The sequence below is a fragment of the Epargyreus clarus genome, unplaced genomic scaffold (genome assembly GCF_041222505.1).
Source record: "Epargyreus clarus isolate Ecla_fem2 unplaced genomic scaffold, WU_Ecla_fem_2.2 ptg000027l, whole genome shotgun sequence".
Classification (NCBI taxonomy): domain Eukaryota; kingdom Metazoa; phylum Arthropoda; class Insecta; order Lepidoptera; family Hesperiidae; genus Epargyreus; species Epargyreus clarus.
Genome location: NW_027332234.1, coordinates 3,371,351 through 3,393,595, shown reverse-complemented (window position 1 = coordinate 3,393,595; position 22,245 = coordinate 3,371,351). Strand labels below are relative to the sequence as shown.

General features: G+C 33.5%; 2 protein-coding genes across 2 annotated transcripts; one reads left to right on the top strand and one right to left on the bottom strand.

Annotated features, from left to right (window-relative positions):
- Positions 1–1,698: 1,698 nt before the first annotated feature.
- Positions 1,699–5,305, top strand: LOC140754000 (lysozyme). Its single transcript, XM_073088893.1, has 4 exons — positions 1,699–1,900; positions 2,843–3,019; positions 4,776–4,849; positions 5,126–5,305. Exons 1-4 carry the CDS (start codon positions 1,834–1,836, stop codon positions 5,264–5,266), a joined length of 459 nt encoding a protein of 152 aa, XP_072944994.1. The 5' UTR covers positions 1,699–1,833; the 3' UTR covers positions 5,267–5,305.
- Positions 5,306–8,078: 2,773 nt separating this feature from the next.
- On the bottom strand, positions 8,079–20,830 carry LOC140753998 (low density lipoprotein receptor adapter protein 1). The gene is made up of 6 exons (XM_073088891.1): positions 20,650–20,830; positions 11,482–11,661; positions 11,022–11,127; positions 9,637–9,808; positions 8,917–8,979; positions 8,079–8,496 (listed from the first exon to the last, which is right to left on the bottom strand). Exons 1-6 carry the CDS (start codon positions 20,696–20,698, stop codon positions 8,416–8,418), a joined length of 651 nt encoding a protein of 216 aa, XP_072944992.1. The 5' UTR covers positions 20,699–20,830; the 3' UTR covers positions 8,079–8,415.
- Between the last annotated feature and the right edge of the window lie 1,415 nt (positions 20,831–22,245).

Below are 22,245 nucleotides of genomic sequence, written 5' to 3'. Positions count from 1 at the left end.
TCAAAGTACAATATCCTATCCCCGATTAAAATATTAAAAGAAAAGCGATAAAAATAACATGTTTTAATCAAAACATGCTATTTTTTAATCTTCACCGCAATAAGAACATCGATTCTCAGTAATCTGTACGAAACCTTCATCTAAGCGGCATACTAGGTATCGATACCGGAACCTAATTTATATACAGGGTATCCGGTAAGTGGTATAGTATGATATATAATACAGTGAAATATAATCAGTTTTATCGCCAGCATGTCTTAAATATATTGTATCCCCAACTTCTTATTTTTTCATATTTCTAAGTACGTAAAAAAAGGATTGATAGTAGATTACCCCTTTTTTATATGAGGGGGAAACCGTCTAAAGGTACTCGACGACATGGGAGCGACACCGGGTTATGTGGGATTTTTACCGCACTAAAACCCCCCTAGTGGCCGTCCTCAACGCTTGTTGGAGAACTCCGGGATCTCCGACGGAACACAACCGGAGTCCTCCAAGTGCGATGCCCCGATCGGCTTCTGCCCTGGGGGAGCAGTTTTCGCTCTTCCCACACCATCTGGTGTTTACGACGGTATGCGACCACACATAACGCTGTCCTTCCCAGGGTCGCTTACTGGACGGTTCGAGCTCCCAATCTTGCCAGGCAGGGGATACCTTAGCCCTATTCTAGTCCCGGTACTACAGGGAAGTATAGTAGATTACCCCTTTTAAATGCTCCTTAAAAATGCAAATGAAGCTATGCAATTGCAATTTTGCAGTCAGGTTAACATAATTCATGATTTATCGATGTCATAAAAACTTGACGATATTTCACATCATTAATGCTCCGATATTACTTATTAGACATCCTGTATGCCATTTGACTATTTCCGCGTCAGATTATCAAAAAGAACATTAAAATCTAGATTTTTATTTTCAAAACCTTTAATATCATGCCAATATAAATTGACAGACGATGACGCGCTACCGTTATCCAACAGATCTCTATAACTGAACTAATTTATTCTTACCGTTCAAATCGAAATAAATCTCGTAAGTAGATACGTGACCCATGTTCGAGCGGAGGTTTTTGCTAAACGCTATTTAGATCCTGTTTCTAAAGTACCTTTTACATTAAGCGATGCCGTGAAGTAAATATCTGAAGTAGAGTCCCATTGCAAATGCTTGGTTATATCGGGGCATGACTATGAGCTTGGGCGTATATGAGATGGGGTGGAGACGGATCCCCCATTCCTAAAAAAGTGGGACCTTTTTTGTTTTTTCTGCCGACAATTTTATTTTATTTTATGTATTTATTCTGGGCCTCCCCCCCTTTTCCTACTATAGGAATAATAGAGACTATAAATTTTAGAGTCTGTTTTTTGCTAGCTGCGCCACTGATCGAAACGGGTTTATGAAAACAAGTGCCTTAGTCATACACAAGTTTCTTGGGACTCCTAATTTCCTGAAATAAATCCTCATTTTTCTATTTAAAAAAAAATAACCCTAGTTTTTAAAAGTTTATTTTCTTAAAAGTAAAAAGAAGTATTCACCAGAATAATCACACGAAGAATTCAATTACAACAATAAATACCTACTACTTAATATGTATAGTCCGCGCCAAACTGCTAGTCCGCTCTGAAGTTGTTGCGAGCTGGGGTCATACAAAAATCAATATTACGCGCGATAAGGTACATTTTGTATAATGTAAAGGGTACTTTACTGTATTCTTTAAGTGTTTTTGTCACCAACTTTTAAATGATTCTCTAAGCTTCAACTCAGTTCATTGTCGGTCCTCAATGTACTCGGTAGATGATCCTGATCGTGAGATCGGATTTAATTAAAAACTAAACAATGGTGTGCGCAAAAACTTGGGCTACCTGTGTTGTGAGTGCGTTATGGTATCTACACACTGTTTTGGGTATGTATTAATTTTTTGCCTATGATTTTTTACACAGTTTTTAAGAATTGGTTGAAGTAATATTACATTAATTATTTTCATCACTACAGAAATAACAATTGGTTGAAGGGTATTATTATTCAGTAATAATTACAATGTACCTCTTGTTAGTTCAAAATTTATTTTAAATTTAAGTATTTTTCGTGATGAATTAGGTAGTCTGCTGTTTGCTTACCTACTTAAATACTGATAATCCTATTGTTAAACGAAGCAAAATCATTTTGAAAAATATTGCATGGCTGTGAGTTTTCTGTATTAGTGACGTGCCACATATCCGTATCCATGTCCGTGGATTTATTATTTTTACGATCCGGAACATCACTAGTCTGTACATATCTTTAAGGTATTTGAACTTTAGCCATTCAACTTTGGACACGGTGGACTTTCCATCTTATTTTACATCTTATCTTAGTCTTGCCAATGTGTAGAAACCTACGTTCAATGGGCCATTCAATTAAATGTTTATTTTCGTTATTATTTATTTCAAATTTTGTTTCCTGTCAAGCTTAACCGTTTCTTTCAATTTATCCAGTATACTTAGTGTTTTTGTTTAATTTTCTATCATAACGTTTATTTTGTAGATTAACATAATTATTTCTAAGTTGGTAGACCCTTTGCGGTTCACCATCAGAGGCGCCATCGCCACATCTATTTCTGCCTAATATGGGCAGTGTTAAGCGCTGCTGTTCCGCTTTGTAGGATGTGGTAAGAGATATATATTTATCCAAAGCGTTCCAACTTAGTCCTCAGAGTTAACAACGTACATTTGGTCAACTTCCGGTAGAAATCTAGTCTTATTTGAGGTTGATTAAAGATCTACATAAGCGGCAGTATCGAAATACCACCAGGTGGACTGCATTTTCATTCTCTACTTCAGCATAAAAAAATATTTAATCTTTACAGGAATACACGTATCAAATCTAAACGAATCGTGTCTAAGGTGTCTCTGTCATGTGGCCGGCTGCGATCTGACCCATGGTTGCACTGGCGGTTACTGCGGACCCTTCTACATCTCCAGGGTGTACTGGGTGGACGCCGGAAAGCCTACACTGCCTGACGACAACCCTGAGAGAAAAGAAGGTAACACATATTTCATGATATTAGAGCTTTTTCTAGTGCGACGGTAGGTACCACCGACATGTCTGTATGTTATATAAAAAGAGGGTAAAAATATATGTGAAAAAGCCGTACTTCCTTGGCGTTAATAATAAAATATTTGTATGTATTCAAACAAATTTTAATTGAGCAAATTACCAATAAGTAAATGGGTACCACTCTGATAATACAGTTTGATCTATTTTCCAGTGATCACAATGTAAAATGTAAAATGACTAATATAGTCACGGATATCCGTAAGTGCACGGGAGTAGGAACTTCATACATACTGAGTAGAACGGGTCATTTGAACTCGTTTGAACGACTTTGTACTCGTAAATTTAAAAAAAACATGTTATCTAAAACTTATAAACATGGTGATTTGTAGATGGAGATATGTTAAGGGCTGCTGTATAAGACATATTTCGACGGTCCCTACGTATAAAGCGACATGTCAAAAACGCAGGTTTACAAGAGAGCGTAATTAATGTTCAAACGACTCTAGAAATAATTCTCTATACCATTTTAAGAATATTTTTTTTATAATGTTGTTATAGCTTTCGAAACTTTGTACTAGTATTTTTAAATATTGATTTCAATCTTATATATCCAAAGCCTTAAAATGTATGCAATAAAAAAATGCAATTTTTGACATGTCGCTTTATACGTAGGGACCGTCGATTTATTCAACTTAGTCCTCGGGGGTAGCAAACTAATATTATCATAACGGGGGTTGATTACAGATTCCCATGGACGGCAGTAGCCATCCCGTCATGTGGACTGCATGTTCGTTTGTTCATTCAATATTATACACACACAGTCATAGGAAATATTAAAATGACACATCGATAAAATAATCAGAAAAAGAATGAGAACAATCGATTAGTAACTATAAATAAATACAAAATCATGACACGACCGCGTCACCTCGACCTTTAACATAAATCTTTTTAATGGAACCTTTGAAAAGTAAAATAGATAGATATTTCATCATTCAATTGAATGATGCCACAAAAAGATGATTTTATAATTTATTTTTTAATTCTTGACAAAAAACATTTTTAGAGAAAATTTACGTATAAATATAAAATACTACGTAATTTACGTAATATTGTAATGGTTTTTTTTTCAATCATGTTAAGGACATTTTAGAACGAAGACGTAGCAAAACTTTATTTACGCAACAATTTCAATTCTCAAAACTGGTTACTTTCTTGTTAGGAGTGATCAATCTATGTATTTTACTCATCTAAGAATGGAACCGCTATTGTAATGCAAATACTCAATGCTTCATGAGGACGTGATGAGTTCTGTATTACTATTATTACTAATATAATTGAAGATGAATCCATTAGTGTAAATAAAATTGAATCGAAAAAACGTTTTTATTTATGTTACGAAGGTTATGTTGTGGTTAGAAGTACCGGAACTGAACTTATGATTATGCATATGATTTGATGATAAATGATTAATATACGCAAATACATTATAATATTGCATAGGTAGGTATGAAGTTAAATAATAATTATACATTTTAAAATATACCTTAAAATAATATTTTAAAATGAAATATTATGTTTATAAAGCAAATATATAATAGATTAACATTGCCAATATAAAATAAATTGTAGATTATTTTTAAACTTTGCGTTTTCTATTGCGTTTGGACAGCTAAAATTTGTTATTGATTATAAACGAAAAGAAAAGTGCGAATAACATTACTTTTGTGTATTTATTACAGCATACGAAGATTGTGCAAGAGATTACTACTGCTCCCTGAAAATTGTTGAGGCTTATATGGCGAAATTCGGAAAGGTAATGACAAATTCTGTTGAAGTCACATTCATAATAATCGAGTTAAATAAGATATATATACTGTATGTCTGTTTTATGCTTATTTCACCTTTTATTCATATATCTTACTATTTGAAAATAAGATTGTCGAGACGTAAAAATATAATTGACATCTTGTATTTTTTATTTTGAAACACACTAAATATTTTATAAACATGTATATTTTTATACATTATAAAATCAGCGTACAAAAATATGCCTATGACTTAAAGCCTATAACTTAAAACTTTATTGCAGGACTGCAACGAGGATGGTGTTACCAACTGTTACGACTACATGATGATCAACCATCACGGAGGACGGGCCTGCTCTGCACCACTCTTCCTCACCACTCTCGGCTTACAACGACTAAAATTGTATAAGCAATGTAAATTTTAGATTTTTTTATTTCCTCGATGGCGTAAAAGTTATAGACTAACCCATAGATTAGTAAAGATACTTCGCCGCCTTGATATTGAATGAAGCCACAAACGGCTTATTAATAAGTTCTTTTTTTGAATTCTTGACAAATAAAAACATTTTTAGAGAAAATTTACGAATAAATAACTAACACTACGTAATTTACATAATAAATAACTAATTATTTCAAATATTTTAGGGACATTTTAGCACGGAGACGTAGCAAAACTTTTTTACGCAACTATTTCAATTCTCAAAACTGGGTACATTTTGTTGTTAAGAGTGAGTAATCTTTACTAATCTATGGACTAACCTATGTCATTAGACACGCTTTTGATGTAAAATTAGACTAATCTAATATATGTAGTTTTATGTTATAGCCCATGAACATATTTTAGCTAATTTTCTAATACATATTTAAAACTGCTAGTCCGCTCTGAATATAGAAATGAATCGCGTTGCCATAGTAAATTGTATGACTTCACCTGCTCGCAACAACTTCAGAGCGGACTAACAGTTTGGCGCGGACCATACCTTAGTTTCAATTGGTAAATCTCTGCCTGCCTAACTGGCTGTATCTACTACTGACTGGCTTTTTATCTAATTTATCTAATAACCTTTGAGCAGTGGCGTAGCTAGGTAACCAAGGGCCCTGGGGCAAATAAAAAATGGGGCCCCACTGCTATGGAAACTGATTAGGTTTTATCAAACAAAAATATGAAATATACAAATACTTTATAAATGCTGCTAAGCTATTTAAGCCCTTTTTTGTGCAGTGCAGGGCAGGTAATAAAACTATTAAACAGTAACAACATAAATTACAATAAATACTGGATGTAGGTTTGGCTAATAAAACGAAATAAGATCGTCAAGGATTTATCATATAAAGGTCGGGCCTAACTGACTAAATAACTATTTTATTTACATTTTTTCCTATCTTTAGTTTCCGCAAAAGTATAACGTTTCCACATAAATCAAAAATGTTTCACTGTAGGGACATTTGTTCTTAAAATAGGCAGATCAAAGCGTCATAGGACCACGATTGGATACGATCCAAAAATTGACGAAAAAATACGTATTTTCTTCAAAATTTTCCTTTTCCTTTAATTTGTCACATAACATTACTTACTTAAATAAATTAAGGGTCCATGTGTCGGCGCACCCCGATTTGATACGATTGCGCATTAACATGCCGATCAATACATTTATTGATTTATATATATACTCGTATATGTCTACCAAACCGCAATATACTAACAAATAAACACAAAAAAAACAATGTCTGCAAACTATTCACATTTGTGCATAGGTGGTCTGCACCGTATCCCTTAGCCGGTTCTTACGGCACCCACGGAAAGAGAGGGGGAGGCCCTATTTTACAACGCCGGGGCCCCACGGCGGAATACTTCCGTTAGGTCGCATTCTAGCACTCCATATTTGCTCATTATTTCCTTGCATGATTGGTGAACAGTCCATGCTTGAGTTAGTTGAGGTAAAACTAAGTACTAGTACAGAAATAATTTAGGGGAATTCCCTAGGCATAACTTTTAAATTACTTTCAACTGAGTTGTCATGTTTAAAGTGGGGTTGCAACATTTCATATTTATTTTGAAAATGGGAGAAATTTCCAAAAGTTCCGTTCAATCGAGATTTCTGGTAAGGGTTCGAGGGCCCCCTGAGTTTGAGGGCCCCGGGGCACTGCCCCGCCTAGCCCCTAGGTAGCTACGCCACTGCCTTTGAGCATTTTGTACTAATGTGTGTTACGTCTATGTGTGTTTAGGTCACTGATTCTTAACATGTAGGTTTATGTATATTTTAATAGTATTTTTTAATGTTTAATATTCCGAGATTAATGGCGATAAGTTCTAGTTTTTTTACCTGTTCTTCATTACTTGTAGTATTAATAAGATTAGTTTCAGTATTATTATCATAGATTATTAATAAATACGTGTAGATAGAATATACGTGATCAAATAAGCAATAAATAAAAAATCATGTATTTCTATTTTTTGCGCTTAATGTAAGATGATCATACAATATTTCTTATTAGGGAAATAACTAATCATTTAATTTATTTTTATTTGTCTAAATAAAATTATGAGTAAGTATTAAGTAATATAATAAATAAAACGAAAAATATTTTATCTTTATTGTATTACAGTATTTAAACTGGTGGCACCTTATTTACGAGCTAAAGCCTCATATACTTGTATTAACTTTAAAACACATTATTCACTTTAAAATATACTTATATTAAATTCTATATAAGTAACCAAAATAGTATATTTTTCAAAATTACTTGTAAAAGTTCCTCGACTTTTCATTTAGATAAATAGATTGAATGAACCAAATTATATACAACATAAGTACGTAAAATCGTCAATGTATTCGTGGATAATACCTACCTCAGATTTAATTACGTCAATGTATTCGTAGGTAATATCTACCTACGTCATATTAATAACTAATTACCAATAAATTTATATTCGTCATCCTTATAAATAACTGTACATAGTAAAAAATACCTAAGCAATATAAAAAATAAAGCATATAAAAGTTCATAAAATTGTAAAGCTGTTACCTAAATACATTTAATCCAATGTCTCTCATTTGAAACTTAAACTAATTATGTATTACAGTAGTTTAAAACTACAAAATGCGTCATTAAAGCTGACCACCCATTGGCCAGTCGCTCGGTTGTTGCGTACGCTACGAGTTTGTCGCTTAAACCACTTGAGCCGCTGCCGTTCGAACATTGAATCTATTTTTTTGAAACATTTCATTTTAGTCAAAATATCTCTGTTAACAGTCGATCGCATACACGATAGTACCATAAACGATTAAATATTCATTTCGTTTCGATCATTTCATTTTCGCCGTTACCACAATCCATGCAACTGGGTCGAAATATCAGCAGAAAAGAAATTAAAACCGCGTTACATACCCGTTACATACGAGTATTACAATTTCTCAATTTCACGATAGTTTTAGTCTAAAATCATATTATTAAATATTCGCCAAACAACTTTTTCTATACTATTTCAGTCGCGTTAACCACTACTTAATCGCTAAATCTACCAATTGCTCAAGTGTTAGTAGCCTATGGGCAGTCAGCGTAAAGGTAAGGTTCAGGCGAAAGTGACGAGCGGAGCGGGCGACTGCCATTGCTCGTTGTCCGTTTCTTCGTCAGACTCCTCGGCAAATTGTACCTGAAGTAAACAAATGTAACACGTAGTAAGTACACTTTTCTCGGTTTGAAGGGGATACATAACCGATGTGTTTCGACTTAGTCTCCTAGCAACGCATAACAAATGCAAATCCTCAGGTAGGAATCTAATCTTATCGGTATATTACTTAGCCACTTTGGAATAACCTTGAAATTAAAAAGTATAAAAAATCTCAAAAATCATCGGCTTACTTTATTCCTAAATGACAAAATATTAAGATTGAAAAATTTTTCTTACCAACTTCATCCAATTCGATACATTTTTATATTTTCAATCAACATTTATTTTAAGTTGAATCATATACATACATATTTTGACTATTTAAACGTTCGTTTTTAAGGAATTGGAATTTACTAACAAATAATATTTAAAAAATATATATAATTTTTATTCTATATTTACCCATGGAGTAACAAGGCGTTTGCCTCCCGACTGCAAGGAGCTGCTCGCGTTCGCCTGCCAAGCCTGAAAACAAGGAAACGGTCATGTTTATTTAACTTACGATAACTCTCAGACAACCACAACATCACTACACTTAAAATAGTTCAGTTAGTAAACAACTGGTTGCGTAAGAAATGGATGGTAATTAAATTGTAATGGTAGCAAAGTTCTACAGAATCAAAATATGTTTATTTAGTTCAGCTTTTAACTGCTACAAATTCAAGTAAATAATATGTTTATGCTTATTTACAAATTAACCATTAAAATATCTGATATACATTTTCGATATACTAATGTTTAATTTAGATTTCACAAATGGTAATATTATTGACTAATAATATTGGAAATTCGTTGCTAGGTAATGGTCTCTTCCAAGTCTAGATAGATTGGTACACAAATGTTCGAGAACAGTCGTGTAAATTTCCTCACGAAGGTTTTTTCACCGTTGAACGATGATTAGTGTGCAACACTCATAAGACTTCGAGATATTCATAATGACTGCCTGAGACTTAAAACCTGAATTCCCAATGTAAAAGTTTGAAATTTTTATAACTAGGCGATTACTTATGTAGTGACACCACCATCGTACATGACCGTAAGGTCTGATTTTTTCTTATTATATATTATTATAGTTTATTTTTTTAATTTATTTCTTAAGTTTTATTTATTTATTAGTGATACCTGATATGCATCATTAAATGCGTGTGCAAGGGAGAGAGCCAAAGCTCTGGCCTGTTTTCGCCTGGCACATACGAAAACATGAACCACATGTGATTCGTTGGCACCTGCGCGTTTGCCCTCCACCACCGCGAAGACCCTGGCGTTAGCTGCGTCAGCTGAACAGTATGAGATTCTGAAATATTCCAAAGTCATAAATGTAGTACTGTAATTGTAAAAGTAAAGTTTTGAAGATGGTAGAGTTTGTGGTTCGACTACACATGTCCATAGACAGCAGTAGCCACTTACGATCAGGTGGACTGCATGCTCGTCTGCCACTCCTATATTATATAAAAAAGTAAGAACATTTTTAAATGTGGAACCCTTTGTAGATCGAGTACGGGAGCACGAACATCGCACTTCTTTCTGCCTAATGCAGTGTTAAGCGTGGCTGTGTGTTCTAGTTTGGAGGGTGTGGTAAGGTATATTTATTCCAGGTGAGAAAACTCAGTCCATAGAGAAAGCAGCTGTGACTAACCTCAGGAGACTCTGATTTTATCTTGATTTCAGATACACATGGACAGCAGTGGCTACTTACCATCGCATTCACATAATGCCTGGTCGTTTGCTACTACTATAAAACAACACAAATGACACAACATAACAAAACAAATGAAACCACAAAATTGTGTTCTTCATCTTTAAACAATTTGTAGTCTGCTTTGTGGAAAGTTATGCTTGGACAGCTATATTCCGACCAGTGACTGGCAAAACGTTTCCAATTTCCGCTTACGACTTTTAACTTTTATACTTAATATAAAAATCTTCTCCAAGTGTCCTACATACTTTTATAACGGATAACCTTAGTGTAACGCAACGCAATATCTACGACACATTTGCCGCGGTTAACGTTCTCATTTTGCCTGATTAAAGGACATAATATATCAATCTCGTACAAGAAATATTAATGCAATGATATAAATACCCGGCAGATATATTGATGTTATAATGAGTGGCGGAAAAATCAGTCAGTGGACCCTTAATTGATATGTATTTATCTCAAGTACAATGTCTCACTTCATTGTTGATAGAAGTAATTGACTGGATGAATCGAAATCAATCAAATTACATACTTATTACGCGATAGGGAATTTAATAATTTACATTTAACTAAGTGCCAATTACGACTTATTTATCGAAATTAATTTCAATTGGGCAAATTAATGTTTGGCCTTCGAGTCAAATGATAAAAATTACAAATATTTTTCATAATATTATTGCAATTTGTGTATAACTGATAACATAATTTCGCATTAATGAATGAAAACAAATACTATTACTACGTATTTGTGTTACAAGGTAAGTTCGGAGACTTTAGTTAAATATCAGTAACAAATATAAATAATTACCTGTAAATTGAGACACTCAGAACATTTTCTTGTGTTTCAGCGTCCGAAACTACGACTCCCTTTGGGCTGATCTCTAAATTCACTTTTTGCAGTTTCTTGTTCTGAGCTGTAATATTGTTAAGTAATGGGTTGCATTATGTAATATTCATCATAATTATGTGTAAGGGCTAAAGCTATAAGTCTGGTTAAGTAGGTATTTGTAATTACTTAAGCCAGTGTTAGGTAACAATATTAAATTATAGAACATAATTCTTAAAGCTTTTATATTTTTACTTAGTTTGATGATTTTTTAATCTCGAAGAAAGTGATTTTAGCATTCAACAATATAGGTAAGTAATTAAAAATATGGTCTATAAATAACCTTTATATCTATTTATTGTTCATATATCATTATCATATTTACGATTTACTAAACTAATATACAACTATATTGCAAAAACAAATAAATATAACAACTTACATTTAGCCGCCTGTAGCGCCGAGCGCACAGCAAGAGCGGTAGCGGGCGCGGAGGCGGCGCGCTCCACGGGCGCCACGCCCGCGTACCGCACGTCACCCTGTCCGCGCCCTTCCCGCCCGTTACGCGCCTCTCGCCACCAATCACCCTCGCATTCAGCAAGGGCCCATTCTTCACAAAGTTCTAAAATAATGATAAAAAGGTTTTGTTACATGATATCACCGTAAAAAAACATGAAAGCTAGGCTTTTCCTTAGAAACAATATTGTATTGAGGCATATTTTTACCTACTTTTGCAAATTTGCTTAGTAAACATACAGTATTAAAGTTTATTTAAACGTAATGTTAAGCTTAATTAACACACAAATATAATGCAAATAATGTAGATTGCGTTTACTTTGTAACTACGTTAAATGCAAGAAAAAAAATCGGTAGAGTCGTTACATTACGTTTTTGTATGAGACGTGTTAAATGCTTTCAAGAGTCATCGTGGGTTTTGTGGGCTAAACGTACAGACCTACAATATTTTTATGTGACAAAGGACTTGAGAACTTGAGAAGAGAGTAAATCGAGCTACAACACGATGACGACCAAAAAATAAAATACCTTTTTATTTTGTGCTACGACGCTACGACGCGTTCAACATTTCAAAACTTTATTTTTTAGGAAAACCCGGTTTCAAATTTTAATTGCTCTTGAATCTTTCCTCAATGAAATATTTATTCGATTGATATACCCAAACGAGAAAGCATAGATCGTTTAACTTGAACAACCGCAAGCGATAAACTGCATTTCCTGTCGATATAACAACTTTGTTATCTACTCGAAAAAATTCATTGAAACACGATTAACATATGCGCTTACATTTAATTTCTCAGAACTGATAAAATATCTAAATGACAGATTTTCTTAGCAAATCTACTGAGCATAAAATTATACCTATGACGCTGCAGTACCTTCCTTTTTATAACATACACAGAAGTGGATGCTGTTAACCTGATGGTACCTAAATAACCCGCGCATGGACATCTGTAACCAATCTCAATCTCACCTCAAGTTCTTGATAGACATGTTGCTACTTCCGAGAAGCAAGGTGGAGATCTCGTATAAGCATCTCTCCTCTATCACATCCTTGAAATCATACATTGAAAGTGTTTGTTGATCTTTATTTCTCATAGAAGACAATTGTCATTTCAATTGAAAATTGCCTACCACAACCGCGTTAAAAAAATATTGTTTTTACAATTATACAATAAGCAGTTTTTATAATGTCGTTCGAAATCATTAATTTTTTTTGCATGAAATTTGACTTTTTAAGCAAAATATGACAAATTCAGTTGGTTTTATACAATAGCAACGCTTAACACAGCTGATATTCGGCAGAAAGAAGTGTGACGGTTGTTTCCGGAGATTCTACTACTACCTTTAAAAAAATAGTGTGACTCAATATTAACATAGGTTATATTTTTTCCCTACATCTTCTCAAGTGTAGAACCCTTCTCTCTGTTTTATAAGACACGCAATCTCTCTGTTTTATTAATTAGTAATAATGCAAACAGCGGCAAATCAAAGAGTTAGTTCCCTGTAAGATAATACATGCGTTTCGTAATCTAGTGACACAAGCGTTGATACAGGTCAAAGGGATATAAGATTAGCAACACGAGTATTAAGAGTAATCAGCAAAATGGACCATTAAATAATATAGGAATATCATCGAGAGTCTAGGAATTTCTGTCTGTGTTCTGTCTGCGTCATTTATGTTAGTTATGCATTAATTTATCGTATATCGTGTAGTATAATTACTCGTAGTTATTAATTATTGCATTAAGAAGAAATGAAAAATATGAAGATAAACACATACTTGCACGTGGCACATAAAAATTGTATGTTAGTTCTGGAATATCCAATCAGTTAGGATCCAGTGTGGTGACTTACGTAGAATAGGAGCACTCTTCTATATTATGTCCTAATAGTCCAATATATCCTAGAAGGAATACAATTGTTTGCAACCCTTTCTATGGCCGTTAGTAATCTGTTTCTCCACCAAAACTCGATACAATATTGGCATTTCAAAAATTGTATCCAAACGCATATAAATAACTTTTCATCGAAGTCTTTGCACCAACAAAATAAGGAAAAAAACATCTTCAATACACTTTTAGATGTGTAATTCGATTCACTGTCGCACATAATTCTACTAAACCAAAAGATGAATTCTTTGATTAATCGATATGATAGAGAGATACGCTCATGCTTTATTCAACATAGACTAGTAAGATTAGTAAAGATACTTCACCGACTTGAAATTGAATGAAGCCACAAACGGCTTATTAGTAAGTTCTTTTTTGAATTCTTGACAAATAAAAACATTTATAGAGAAAATTTACGAATAAATAATTAATGCTGCGTAATTTAAATAATAAACAAATAATTATTTCAAATATTTTAGACACATTTTAGCACGGAGACGTGGCAAAACTTTTTTACGCAACTATTTCAATTCTCAAAACTGGGTTCATTTTCTTGTTAGGAGTGAGTAATCTTTACTAATATATGTCTTCAAAGTAATATCGAAATTACCTACTAATAATTGAGTCACAATGTCACGGCGCAGTATCAAGAGGAAGTTACACATGTGACACAGGTTCAAGTGCGAAATGATAGATAAATGAAAACTCAAAGTAAACATTGTGACGAGATTTATTGAAGCAAGAATGTTTTTTGATTGACATAAGTCCAAGGAGAACATAACATAACAAGAAGCTGTTGAAATTTAATACTTGCCTGCAATAATTATTACATTCAATAACCCGTGTAAGATATAGATGAAATTAGGTAATATGGTGGTTAATACAGCAATCTCAGATCGAATTGAACTATACCCAAACGCTGGGTTGGCATAACGGGCGGCCCCAAGGTACGCATACCTTCAGGAGATCGCATTTTGCCGATCCACATGTCTGTGCAATATTGCAATTGGTGAAAAAGAGATGGTCAACATTTTCAAACTTCATTGATAGATAAACCTCTCCACTGGAATCCCTCGAAACTTTTAAGTAGGAAGATAATATAACTCGACGAAAGTTAATTAAAGATACGAGAAGTTCTACCAGAAATGTAATCATATATTAAGCATTTCAACAAAAAACGACTTTTGATCAACATAATACTTAAGCAATAACAACAATAGATTTCACTTCACACATTTCTTAAAAACATGTTATGAAACTGACGTACATAGATAGGACATATTAGAGCATTTCTATTGATAACAATAATTAAATATGAATTTAATTTCAAGCGAGTTTCTTGCAAACGTTAGAAAAAGCTCAATTTGCCACATATCTGGACCAGTTGCATTATGCGCTCTCTCCGCAGCCGAGAATGCTTCTCTACACTTATTATGGTGTGACAATAAAACGGCGACGGTACCTACAATTAACTTCATACTGTTAAGACATCATCTGGGTGTTATAGGCGTAGCAGACGAGCCTGTAGTCCAACTGATGGGTAGACCATCTACAAGCAGTTACAGCCCAAATCGCTTGAAGAATTTTGAAATATGAATTTGTAAACAAATTGTTTGTGTAACATAGGCTTCTTCCCTTTTCGTTTTCTTATTTTTTTATGTACACGGGTTTATGTCATTAATTACCTATTTTATCCTACTTATTAACTTCTTTCCAGATACTTGACAAAAGCGCAGCACACTCCTAAAACATCGAAGTCTAAGCTTTCGATTCCGTATTAAAACCACTCAGTAAAGTGCGAAGTATTGTGGCTAATCACTACTCCGTCTCCACTCCCCTGCAATTTCCTTCAAGCTTACTCGTTATAGTTACAGGTTGTGGTGATTTTAATATATTAGACACGAGGTTTCATAAGCGCTGCTCGATATTGATCATGCAAATTGCTCACGGTAATAGCCTTAGAGGCTTTCTATTAAGGTTTTCATGGAAATAACGAAGTCGATCACGTGTACGAGGTAACAATCAACGATTTAAGTAAACTAAGTACATTTGATAAAATAAATATAGTTCAAAAAACTAAAAAACACGCTTTTATGATAAAATCAACTAAAAAGTAGAAAAGTATTCTATTTCATTCTTTCATGCATGCAGGGTAAGGTAAGGATGTATGTTGATCTCTTTCTACTGAAAAACGGAGTTACTCACTGACAAACATTAAGCGATAATATATAAAGCGTGCAAAAATATAAAGCGTGCAAAAATACTTACTTAAACGAATAAATTTTGTAACTTGACAATTGTCCGTATCTTAAAAGAATAGCAGTTTTACCAGCAACAAACCAGCAGACAATCGACCTGATGGACACTACGACCGATGGATATCTTTTATCGACGGAAAACTCACTAGAGCCCTGAAGTAGGCCACAGACACATTGGCCCTGAAGAGTAAATTGGAATAAATAATAAATGGATAAAGCATCTCTTGCATGCAATCCATCTGATACGAGTAGTATGGTCATTGGAAGTGTATTGTTAATCCCAAAAAGCATTAGGCCCTACGAACCACCAACACGTGGCTACCTCTGAGGACTAAATTAGAATCGCTCTTGTAAGTACATCCTTTATCTAACAAATTCATAAAATTAGCAAAACAAACAAATCAAGTGACGTCACAACATCACATTCAACAAATAAGCAAAGAGCACACAATCCGAAATTGTTTAACAACAACTTTGTTTGATAACAAGTGTTTTACTGCGCAGAAGGGCGCGGAGGCGTCGGGAGAGACATTTGGCACTATCAGTCGTGTTATATTCCTTTATCTAGGCCAGACAGGCATCGATAGTGAAACTAGGCCAGAGGTCAGCTTATTAGGCGTAGTTCCTATGTTATCAAAGATTCGGATCTCAATTATGACGACTAATCTTGTTTCATGAACTATGTACAGTTACAGTATGAATACTAGTATAAATTTAACTTTTAATAGTGTATGATGTAAGTTTGTTAAAGTAGTAGGTAGGTACGCGGTCTACCTGATATTAATTGGTCATTGTCGCCCATCACTTTTCGTAATATCCATCAATCCTCTGCTGACATGGGTCTCGCCCAGAAAGCAGGGTTATAACGTATTCATCACGCTTGGATGTGTAGATTGTTGAGTCGATAAACAACTCCGCTGAAAGGACGCTGAAGAAATTAGGTAAGTATAGTCCGCGTAAAACTGCTAGTCCGCTCTGAATATAGAAAGGAATCGCGTCGCCATAGTAAATTGTATGACTACACCTGATCGCAACAACTTTAGAGTGCACTAGCAGTTTGACGGGGACTATACCTACTGCTTAGTTTAATTTGAAACTAGTTAAAGTAAGTATGTACGGCGCTATTTTCAATTTATAATGGCCACTTGTTTAAACCTATGAGTATGTACATTACTTATACTCATACGAGTATATTTATGACGACTGATATTATGACGACGACGATATTTATGACGACCCGCGCGGCGGAGCGGTCACCATACCGTTCTGACGCGAACAGGGTCCCAGGTTCGATTCCGGCCAGACAGATTGATGAATTTAGATTTCTGTTTCTGCGTTTGGGTGGTTGTGTATTTGTCTCTGTTTGCGTCCATAGCACCGACCATTCAAGAAATCTTAGTGTAGGGCTATGAGTGTAGAAAGCGTTTATTTATTTAGATTTATTCAGAGTTTTGTCCTGAGAGTCCTAGCCTAGGTGATTTTTTCAGATCCGTACCTACCTTGCATGTGTAATTGTGTACGTTGGATGTGAAGTATTATCAAAGTGGACTATAGTCCTTCTCGTAAGAGGAAATCCGAGTAAACGGTAAAGCTATAATAGGCTCATAGTCAGTCAACAGTCTTGTCCCAGATATATGGTCGGTATTTCCTGGACGTAATCACTAATTCACTGTAATAAAATTACCATTACTTGTTTCATAAAATTACAGCCGCAAATTACGCAACTTGAAGAATTACAGGTATTAGATACATTACTGCAGCTAGACCATAAATTTGATATTTATTTCATTTTTACAATTGATCGGCGCGTAATTTTATAGATTTTCTGACATTAAAATAATTCATTGCTCTACTTATTCATTAATGAGACTGCCGAAGTAATGACATAGATACTTATGCTTCAGTTCTTAACTATGTATTGATTTATTTATTTTATGTTCTTAGAATTACAACGACAGCCTGCTTGCGGAAAAAATCACTACAGGAAAAAAGTCACTTCAGGAAAATTCAAACTAATATACAATAAAATATACATAGGTACCTATCTATCTATTTTAGTGTAGAATGGTACCTACATAAACATCAATACAGTACCTATATAGTATTTTACAGGGTGGGTATTTTACATTTGTGGAAATGATAAAGTAACAAAAATCTAGAATATTTGGACTTAGTCGCAAAGCTCCGTCCTAATTTAACACATTTCGATTTTTTTGTGCATTCGTCATCGCAAAATTAAAAAATATATTGGAGGATTTATAAATTTGCCACCACAGTTTATGCTTCATATACATATACCTGATTACCAAATGATTATTAGGTATTGTTTTATGTGCAAGCTCATAGGTACATTACTGTATTGTTTTCTTTCGCCCTGAGTCTATTTTATTTTATGACCCATTGCCATCGAAACTATATAAAGAGGCTACTATTTGTCATTGTAAAGTATTTACTAAAATAACTCATAATAATTATATTGCGGTAAAAAACAAACACAAGTACCTACCACATGATATGACGTAGGTAGGAAATTCCCTAAAAAATCCGTGTATTTTGATTCAAAATGTATAAGAGGCATTTAGCTCACCATTAAGTGAATATATATGTTTAATTGATTGATACTTCTAAGTTCTAAGAGCATTATTGTCCCACTTAGTTCGCGCTAACCCAGCGATTTAGCGGGAATGCCGTCTCGCAGCAACGCAATCTCTATTTCAAAACACCTTTCTTCCATCAATTATTTATCACCTTCCGAGAAATGATGGCACTCGTGTCCGCTTTTTACGTTCAATAAAACACTGGAATCGTAAGAAACACCTGATGTTACGGTTACTTTTAAATCTCCCTCAGATACATTTCATACATTTTAATTAAAAAATAAAAAAAAATATTCCAAAGGATTTTATTATTTATATGTATTTCGATACACCTTATCATATTTGACCAAAGTGACAGAGTATCTTCACCGCCTTTTTTATAAGTTGTAAGACTTAAGATAATTATACCGAAATTGATAACCACGATGTAAGAAACCCAGTTTTGAAGAGATCGCCTTAAAATTCAGCACTAAAATGGCTATCGATCTTAGCTCTGCCCTCGAATACAGAAGGCCTTAATCAACATTTTTGCGAAATTCAGTTTTTTACAAAAATGACATCAGAAGAGTAGCGTTAAAACTTAACATACATAAAAAGTTTATTTGTAAATTTATACTAGTGAAGTAATTGCGTCTAATATTTCATGCATTAATTAATTAATAATAATTGTTGATACATTTTAAATTCAGTTGCACATAATCTTCAATAAGTATTATACAACTATAAATCAATTAAGTAATTTAAATGTATTTTAAGATTACGCGGTAAATAACAATATAAAAAGTAAGCTTAAAACAATTTATTTTGCTGTTAGGAAGTTATCATCACATACAATGTTGTGTTGCGAGACAATTAAAGAAATAAAAGGGACAATACTCCCACTAGTGGGCAATGCCCTGGGCAATAGACGGAGGGTAGAGACACTCTACATAAACACTTCTGAATATTCGCAAACTTTCAATAATGATACATTTTCGATATATTTCATTTCTCAAATCTGTTGTGTATGAAGTATTGTGGAGAATACATATAGCCATTATATTAGTTATAATCTTTACATAAAGTCACAATCAAAATACACATTACCTCCTATATTAGATACTCAGCTTAGACTTGTAATTTTTCTCTACGACCTCGGGTAGCTACTAGCCAGTGACAAATAAACACACAGTTGTCTATACTTTTGATTCGGAATTTGAATTTAGCATTTCTTTTTTATACTTTTTTGGGAAGATATGTTTTTATGGCAGGCCAGTGAAAAAGAAGAGTCGTACCTAACACGACGTTTTTTAATTATCACCGACTAACAGTAAGCGCTATAATATGCCTAATAGCCAATAAAGAAGCAAATGCCCGAGACGAGCCTTGTTCAGAAACCGACACAGCGGGTTTCCCGCCTCTCCGCCTTGTAGGGCCAGTGAGATCTCCTAACTCCTCGTAATTAGAGAGAAACCAGCCAACGCCCTAAAGGTAGCCGCGAACTTGATGGGCTTATACGGAAGCAGATTATGATGCGTAAAAGTAATTAACGGATCTCAGCTACTCATTAATGATTAAGAAGAAAATTAAACGGTTTATGACAAAACCAGCCTATAGGATAAAGTACCTAAATTCTTCAATAGGACTTCCCGGAGAGGTTATCAATTCATATTTATAATATGTTCTACTTGACGAACATGATGACCGCAATTTTATGCAATTACATGCAACACAGTAGTATTTTAAGATGGGCCTCCTCATATGAAAGGGGCACAAAATCTTGGACTTTTGTAACCCCAAAAAATAAGATTTTTCTGAGACTAACAGTACCAACAGACGAGATAGACTTTCTGAGATAACATATATTGGAATACTACAACTGGAGACTGGAATACTACAACTGGAAAAATTGGCATATCTAATGTAGGTAATAGCCGTGTCCTCCCCTTTCCCCTTTTCACTACAACACGAGAATATTACAGCAGCAGCAGCAACTACGTGATTTTCAGCTTCAAAAGAGCTTCTGTTAAAAATTTTGTATGTGAGCCCAAATTATTTAATTATTGTACGCGCAACTCAATATCTTATTTTAATTTTAAATTGGTCTATTACTTTTGTAATAAATAATTCGTTTTATTTGACTTTTTGTATAATATAAGTATAACCTACCTTCCATTCAAGTTAATTTTAAATGCATAATAGAAATATTTGTTTAAGTTATTTTAATTAGAAGACTTTTATAAAATTTAAACCTAAGTATACGAGCTTAATCGTTCATAATTCGCTTTGCTTTTTTATAAAATAGCAATAATTTAAAAATTCAGTAAATATGTAATTGACAATAAATATACAATTTAAAAATACTCACTTTTGTGCTTCGAATGGTTCTTCCACATTTTTCTCAAAAGCGTAGTCATTGCTTTATTTGTCTATGATTTTAAAAAATATAATTCAAATAATATGTTCGAAGGCAACTTTTCGCGCGCGTGGTCCCGAGATAACTGCAACGTTCGCGCACCCCGTACAGAGTATGGACCCGAGATGCAGGAGTTTACTCTTGTAAACATATATTATACTTACTAACTACTATACAATCACTTACTTCGATAGTGCGCAATTTGATATGCAATAACTTGACATTTGACAAAAATTCGTACATCATAATTTAGGATATTTATCTATAAAACAAATTATTAATAAAACTAAACGAAACGAACTTAAGAGGAAAATACAGTAGATATACTTAATAATTAAATCAATTTATTAAAATAAATACAATAATTACACGAAAATAATACCAAAAAATTAACCGCAAAACTAACTTATTTTTTATTCGTATACCTACTAATTGGACAAGTGAGTTTTTTATTATTTGTGTATGTCATTATATATAAACTTATAAAATATAAATATTTTATTATAAGTCTCACAGTTTTTGTTAAAATAATATAAAGGTTATTTTTTTAACACCATTTATTTAAAATATATTTGTTCTCAGTAGCTTCGTAAATTAACGAATACGTGTTTAGGTATTAAATATGAAAATATTTATTATAAATATTTTATGGACCACACATGGACCACATAATATTGTGTATATTGCTATATTTTTATCGTTTTGCAAATCAAATGTATTTTTTCTAAGATATCGGTCTTTTATTAATTATCTATCATTTAAACATTATTGAATAAGTATCTCACCTGAAATTAATTGTTGACCCCTGGGCTAACATTTAATTATAATTGATTTTCCTTGGTAGCAAAACCGATAAATTGACACAAACTAACATAGCAATTATATTGTTAATTAAATCACTATTTCAGGGTGTATCAACTTGTACAATAGAAACTGTGTCAAGTATTGCTGTGATTCGGTTTGAAGAGTAAAGGAAATACTAGAATGAGACATGAGGCATTCCAATTTCGTTTTCAAAGGAACTAACCTCACTGTTGCCCACTTCAGATAGAATTTAAGCCCTATTCGAGGTTTACCCTACGTATAGGTAAAGCAGAATTGCGAATTAATTACTTAGATTGTAAATAAATTATTAAATTGATACACTTGTAATGCTGCAGTCAATCACAATCAGTAGGTACATACTAAAACAACATAATAATTTCAACTTAATTTAGTTGTCTAATTAATTATATGATTAAATAAAATACATAAATAATTAAGTTAATAATTACTACTCATTGAAAGTACTACTACTACCTACCACAAATAAAATTATGAACTTCTTAAACAAAGTATATTTAGGTACTTTATTAATAAGTAAAGCTTAACTAAAGTTAATAACTAATTTTAGGCAACCAAGAAAATTGGCATCACAAATTGCACTACACGCCTGACGCAAGCGCGTGCGTTTGCCGATCATGGCTGACGCAAGAACAGAGCTTTTGCTCTCAGGCCGTAATGAAACCCCACAGGTTTTTTGCCTCCAAATAATTACCACTTAATGTC

Coding starts and splice junctions, on each gene's coding strand:
- LOC140754000 (XM_073088893.1), top strand. CDS start 1,834: ATGGTGTGCGCAAAAACTTGGGCTACCTGTGTTGTGAGTGCGTTATGG. Junction 3,020..4,775: donor CAACCCTGAGAGAAAAGAAG/GTAACACATATT, acceptor TATTTATTACAG/CATACGAAGATTGTGCAAGA. Junction 4,850..5,125: donor ATATGGCGAAATTCGGAAAG/GTAATGACAAAT, acceptor ACTTTATTGCAG/GACTGCAACGAGGATGGTGT.
- LOC140753998 (XM_073088891.1), bottom strand. CDS start 20,698: ATGACTACGCTTTTGAGAAAAATGTGGAAGAACCATTCGAAGCACAAA. Junction 11,128..11,481: donor GGCGCTACAGGCGGCTAAAT/GTAAGTTGTTAT, acceptor ACAATATTACAG/CTCAGAACAAGAAACTGCAA. Junction 8,980..9,636: donor CATTTAATGATGCATATCAG/GTATCACTAATA, acceptor CCTTGTTTTCAG/GCTTGGCAGGCGAACGCGAG.